Genomic DNA, 6,787 nt, shown 5'->3' on the forward strand with positions numbered 1-6,787 from the left:
TTGTTAAGTAATTTATCACCATTTATTCTAATATTATGCTAAGTAATTTGCAGTCTTAAAAAAAATCTGGTATTTTCCTATATTTAATTCACTGATTATGTAGATGTTCATAAAAGCTCAAATTAAAGTTAAGGGTTATATAAAAAATAGAGAAAACAGAAGAAAAAGTTACGTTTTCAATAAAATATACCCTTAACTGAACATAAAAACAAGTGTCTCCATCCACTGTCCATCCACGGGTTTTACTGGTGAATCAATATTGTAGAAGATGATGGTGTTTCTACATTCACTACAGAGCCTCTGAATGTCCAAATGGGGCATATCTCATGATATGAAAAGAAGACAAACTGCATTTTACACCAATTATTTACATCTATTGATAGGATTAGTGGAGCAACAGGTATTTAATTATTTATATCAGTAAATGATTTAGGTCACCAGTGGATGTTTGGGTCTTTATGGGTTCAGATAGAAAACACAGAATTGTCACTGGTATCACTAAGTCACATGTCTTCAGTGTCTTCACCTCATAATCTGTTCAAGCACATTCTGAGTTCACAACAACCTTTTGCCCCCACAGTCTATTCACTGTCTCCTTGAGTCTAAGTGGATGTTTGCACTAAGGAAAGAACCCTTCAAGGTGTTCCTGAGATGTCACATTCAAAAGAATGGTCAAACATGAGGTCACAAAGACCTTGAACATTGAACAAAATGGTTTGAGTTTACTTATCTTCCAGCAATGTGATCTCAGAAATCCTGTTATATGTGCTTTAAAAATTTCCATGGTCTGAGCTTAAGTGGACACAACTCCATTCACATCCTAGTTCGTCATCATCTCCAAGGTCTCCACATGACACCCACATGGATCAGGTTTTGTTATTGCTTACACATTCAAGTCAGACAAATAAATCAAACAATGGTGATGATTTAAATGCAGTTGTTTATTTCGTTTACATAGATGTTACAGAGCTGTTCTTTTATGGGTCTTTGCTGAAATGTCTGTTGTTACATGATCGTTGACCCAGCTCCTAACTTATGAACAACTAGTGTTAAGTTCTACCAATGGTGATTTAAGCCCAGTTGCAGCACTTGCAGCTGTCATCAAAGACCAGGCCAACAGCACAGTGCTGAAGGTAGGTCTGTCCCTGGTCGCACTCATAGAAGTGGTTCTTGTCAGTTGGGTCTGGGTACAGTCCGTTAGCCTTTCCAGCGCAGAAGCCAGATCCAGTGCTGCCACCACTGCTGCCACCACTGCTGCTGCCACCACCGCTGCTGCCACCACCGCCAGGCTGGGGAGGAGGCTGGTGAGTGGGTGTGACTGGAGGGTTGGGGTTAATGGGAGCTGTGCAGGCTGAAGAGAAGGACATGTTAGAAGACGGAAACAGGCATAATTACATGGATTGACAAAGCATATGTGGTTTAGGCGTGTCTTACAAGTTCCAGTTCCCAGTCCACTCTTGATGGTGTTGATCAGTGGGTATTTTCCCTGGCCACAGAAAGTGCCACTGAAGTCATCCAGGTCCAGACTCCACACCATGGCTCCTCCGAAACCGCTCTGCTTCAGCCACTGAATCTGTAGAGCAAATGACCGGTTAAGCCAAGTCTCAACCACAGCTTTGCTCACCAACAGTGGTGAATGGACAACAAATAACAAAGTATACCGAAGTCTTTTTATACCTTGTTCTGGAAGCTCTTAACATTGTCATATCCAACCCAGGTTCCCTGGTGGTAGGCATATGGCACTTCCTGGGGGGCATCCCAAGCCTGGGTGGCTCCTTGCTTCAGGAAGGTGCAGATCTGATGGGAGATGAAGACTTACAGTCAGGGATCTACACAACACATATGCATATGTTGTCCTGCCATTTGAATCCAGACAACTCAATAGACGTGGTCTTGGTACCTCATAGTAGGCCCAGAATCCAGCCTGACGGGTGAAAGGTCCAGCAGGTCCAGGTCCACTGGCGGGAGCTCCCACAGCGGTGTTAGAGGAAGCAAGACGGAAAGTGTGACCATAGGTGGGGAAACCAACCAGAAGCTTCTCAGCTGGGGCACCATTGCTCTTCCAGTAGTTCATAGCATAGTCCTGTTAATAAGAAGATACACATGTGTGTGTAAAAGTTTGTCACAACAATACAACACTGATTTATTTACAAAAATAAAGACAATAGCCCTGGATGTATTCATCTGTCAGTTCAACCATGCATTAAATCCCTTGAAAATAATATTGTTATCATACTGTTGATAAAAGAATCAATTAAGCACAACAGGATGAGAAAGTGAGGTAGAGAATTATTTCTGCTACTGAAATAAACGCACTGACAACTAACACTGGACTTGTGATAGGCAGCCAATGCACTTGAACACAACTGTCTAACAGAACACAGAGTCTCCTCACTTACAACCTCCAGTGGATTCAGAACCTGGAAGCCTCTGGGTTGTTTGTGAAGCAACTTTAGATTGACACTCATAAAGATGATGCGTTTACTTACCACGTTGAAGTAGATCATGGCTCCCTGGTCAGCGGGGCCCTTGTACAGAGGGCTGTTCTCTCCGACATTGTGCTCCCAAGAACCGTGGAAGTCATAGGTCATCACGTGGAAGTAGTCCAGCACACTAGAAAAAAAAAAGAAAAAGAAGCATAATGTCAGGCTTGAGTAAGCGCAGCATTTTGTGAAAATTGGATGGGATGTGTCGGCTCATTTACTTACGCTCCAATCTGGGCAATCTGGTATCCGGAGTCAATCGTTCCCTTTCCAGCGGACACAGCAGCAGTCAGCATCAGACGAGGACGGTTGGTCTTCTTGCCCTCAGCCTCGAAAGCACTCATCAACTCCTACAGAGGGATGAAGAGAGAGGAATAGAGTTATGGGTTTTGTATAATTGACTTAATTAAAGTTGAAAGATGTCCAAAGATGTTTCCAGACAGAATTTGACAGCATTTGACAGCGTACCTGGACGAGGACGGTGAAGCGCTCCTTATCCTGAGGTGGGGAGCCACGAGAGCCGGGGTACTCCCAGTCGATATCCAGACCATCAAACTGGTACTGACGCAGGAACTTGATCACGCTGTCGATAAAGGTCTGACGATTGGCAGGGGAAGACACCATAGCTGTGAACCTGGAGAGAAGAAAACAGAGAGATTTCTGTAAGTGCATCAAAATCGTTAAAATATACCAATGGTGTTGATCATTTATAGTTTTGGACACCCCATATTACATTAAAAATGACTTTATGTCACGGAACTGTACCAAGTATTGTTATTATTCTCAGAACGCACATGCTCCCTTCTGCACATGTTCAGTTCTGTTGAGGCCAAAACTGGATGTTAATGAAACACATCCAGGATACGACATGTTGAAATTGTCAAGAATTTAGTTATGTTTTTTCCTCTTGTTAACAATAAAAATCATTTACATTTGTTTGTGTTTGTCTGATGCAGCCAGATCTTTTAAAACAAAATGATTTTTCCACAAATACATCATGATAATATGTGGGAATGTGTAAAACTTTAAGAATCTCCGAAAACTTTTTTTCCACTATTGTACATTACTACTTACTTTGCAGTGCCAAAGTTCCATCCTCCAATGGCCAGCAGAGTCTTCAGGTTGCTGTTCCTGTAAGCAGAGAAACATACTTCACCCTCTGACACCTTTGTACATGAGTGTATTTAACTCTCTGTAAACTGTTAAACTCTACTAACTGGTTCTTCAGGGCCTGGAACTGTGCGTAGAGTTTCTCATCATCCCACTCGTAGGTCTTGATCATGTTGTTGCCCATTCCAGCAAAGGCATAGATCAGATGGTCACAGAGACATGGGTCAACGTTGGTGGGGAAATACTTTCCTGCTCCGGGACGGTACTGTCCCCAGTTAGTGAAATAACAGGAGAGGATGTAGGAGGATCCTGAAACACATCAAACAAACAGACTGTGCTCTTGAACTGCACTGACTAAAATACAGGTGGATATAAATTACTGGGGTGGATGACTAATATGATTACCTAGCTGCACATGCAGCAGGAGAGCCAGTCCTGCAGAGAGGAGACAAAATCAGACAGCATGAGGAAAAGGTAACAGAGACCTGAGTAGTTAATGATAGGCAGTCTGTAATATGTAGAATAAGAGATCCATGGAAAAGGCTCCGCTTACCAACGCAAATGAGTAGTTTGCCCATGGTGCCTCTGTACAACGATCTGACGGCACACAGGCCTTTTTATAGTCCTGGGTTCCAAACCTTATCTGTGAACTGTGTTTGATGTATTTTAACAAATCAGCAAAACTCACACATTGAGCTCATTCATTTGTTTGGTCGAGTGAAATCCAGTGATAACCTTCAAATGCCTTTCGATAATAATATGATCTGATAAAATATCCCATTCCAAGGTTGTTGCTTTTGGTTAAGTGAAACAGGTGATGTCAGTAGTTTTATTTTTTTAAGGACTATGTGTCTAATTTTCATTCATTTTCTGAACCTGCTTTATCTTCATTAGGGGGTCACTGGAGCCTATCCAAGCTACTTATGGGTGAAGGCAGGGTACACCTTGGACATGTCACCAGTTCACTGAAGGGCTGACGTATAGAGACAAACAATCACTCTTACATTCACACCTATGGGCAATTTAGATTAACTGATTACCCTATCAGTGCATGTCTTTGGACGGTGGGAGGAAACCAGAGTAGACGAGGAGAACCCACGCAGACATGGGGAGAACATGCAAACTCCACACAGAAAGGTCCCACCTTTCATTCATTGGAATTGAACCCAGGACCTTCTTGCTGTGAGGCACAAGTGCTATCCACTGCACCACCGTGTCACCTCATATAATTTTCAGCAGGCAGTAAATATCTCAGACTTCAATAAGAATCAAGTTTTTATAAAGGGCCCTTTTAATGTTGTTGCATTTCATGAAACTCAGAATAGTGCTTGGGCAGCAAAGTTTTAGTCAAAGCGTTTTCCGTTAGCATAAGGACTTAATACTGTTGTTGATTTAGTGAGTGTTATTTACCTTATCATCCTTAGAGTTTAAATATCAGTTATCACGGTTTAGTCTGCGACCTGACCTGATTTAACGTCATTTAGAAATTAAAATGGAAAGAAGCTTTTGACCTTGACTGCGATCAGCTCTTTGGTCAATATTATGTAACATTCAATGTAGAACTAGAAGCACTCGGAGAGCACAGACCTCCGCCATGGCAGATCAGTGAAATATAAACAATAAAGAAAAATGAAAAACAAAAATGAACCTCCACCATATCTGCATTTGAATAAATACCTAAAAATATCGATACAGTACTTTTTAATATCAATATAGTATTGTGAAATAAACTATGGTGATATATTGCAGACCTGATATTTTCTAACACCCCTAATATTTATGTTATGATATGTTGACAAAATGATATATTTAGCCTTTGGGCCTTTAAGCCTTTAACTTCTAAATATATTTACTGTTATTAAGGGATGCACATGTAGAGAATGTGGAGGAAAACACTTACTGAAGTTGATAAAACTTTTGGGTGGACATGATGTGTACTTTGGATGGCCATAATGAGCAGAACTGACACTGGCTCATCATAAAAATAGAAAAAAAGGTGGGAAATGACACATTTTCAGCCGGCTAAACAGCCACTGACTCCAGGGATTATTTTAAGAGAAAACATTTACCAACTCAATCTTCTAAGTGTCACATTTTCACATGTGGGAAAGTGAACGCACAATCTTTAACAGCTAAAATAAATGTACAAGATATATTTTATGATTGTAACTGAGGCATATCTACTGTAGTCTTTGTCCGTTTTTTTTTTTTTTTTGTTCTCAACAACAATAGACACCAAAACTGAATCACACACTACCAACATTTGTGTATTTTCCTGTTTATATAACTGTGGGTGGACATATTGCAAGTTTCCAGGCAATGGCATAAAATTTCAGGACAAGTCATAATCACCTCTTTGCAGCTCAGCCAGTCCTTTCTCTTTATTGTTATTTACTCTGAATATGTGTGGTGTTATCTGCTAACAACAGCTTAGTAGTAAAGCACTTGATAATCAGAGTGTGAAAGCTTATTGCATGAGAGTTTCAACATGCCCCAGTTCATTCAACCCATGTTAAAGTCTATATATCATCATTGTTTTTATGTTGTTGCGCCATTCTTATGTCATTACTCATATGGTAATGAACTATGGTCAAGAGCTTTAAAGAATTCTCATCATTTCCAAAATATTTACCATATCAAACCCATAATAACCTTTAGCTGCAGTTTGAGAGAAAGCTGCTTCATCCTTCTGCTGCCTTCATCTTGTGTCTTCCTCTTGAGCTCGAGAGGGCCTCCTCAACCCGACAAAGACTGTTTATATGCAAAGTTTCCTCAACAGGGTCCGTCCAACCTGACGAGGGTAGAGGGAGAGTGCAGTAATCTATGGAACAGTGGGTCATTTCTACCTGCAAAGACTGAGGGAGGGTTAGCTCTTCCTCTGCCTTTGTATTGTGTATACTATTCTGCTGGGGTGCCAATAGGTGGGTGGGTGGGGGGTAAACATGACAAATTCATGGGGCCCAACATTTGTGGGGGGCCCATAGAGCAGTGAAGGGGGTCCAGTAGATACAGGCTAGAAGTTGTGAAAATTTGGTATAAGATCCGCTGTATAAGAAAGGCACAGAAGTTGGGAATTGGGTGTTGAAAGTATGTTAAGTTTCAGTTTCATTTTCACACCAGCATAAGTGATGTTACCCCCCCCCCCCCCCCCCGCGCGCGTGCACCAACAAATCGACAAGATACTGCATTTTCTG

General features: G+C 41.3%; 1 protein-coding gene across 1 annotated transcript; it reads right to left on the bottom strand.

Moving 5' to 3' along the window:
- Positions 1-1,010: 1,010 nt before the first annotated feature.
- On the bottom strand, positions 1,011-4,180 carry LOC115419703 (acidic mammalian chitinase-like). The gene is made up of 11 exons (XM_030134652.1): positions 4,147-4,180; positions 3,999-4,028; positions 3,701-3,902; positions 3,558-3,614; positions 2,952-3,117; positions 2,709-2,833; positions 2,490-2,613; positions 1,901-2,083; positions 1,678-1,797; positions 1,435-1,573; positions 1,011-1,351 (listed from the first exon to the last, which is right to left on the bottom strand). Exons 1-11 carry the CDS (start codon positions 4,169-4,171, stop codon positions 1,071-1,073), a joined length of 1,452 nt encoding a protein of 483 aa, XP_029990512.1. The 5' UTR covers positions 4,172-4,180; the 3' UTR covers positions 1,011-1,070.
- Positions 4,181-6,787: the final 2,607 nt, after the last annotated feature.

This window comes from Sphaeramia orbicularis, chromosome 5, assembly GCF_902148855.1.
Source record: "Sphaeramia orbicularis chromosome 5, fSphaOr1.1, whole genome shotgun sequence".
Classification (NCBI taxonomy): Eukaryota; Metazoa; Chordata; class Actinopteri; order Kurtiformes; family Apogonidae; genus Sphaeramia; species Sphaeramia orbicularis.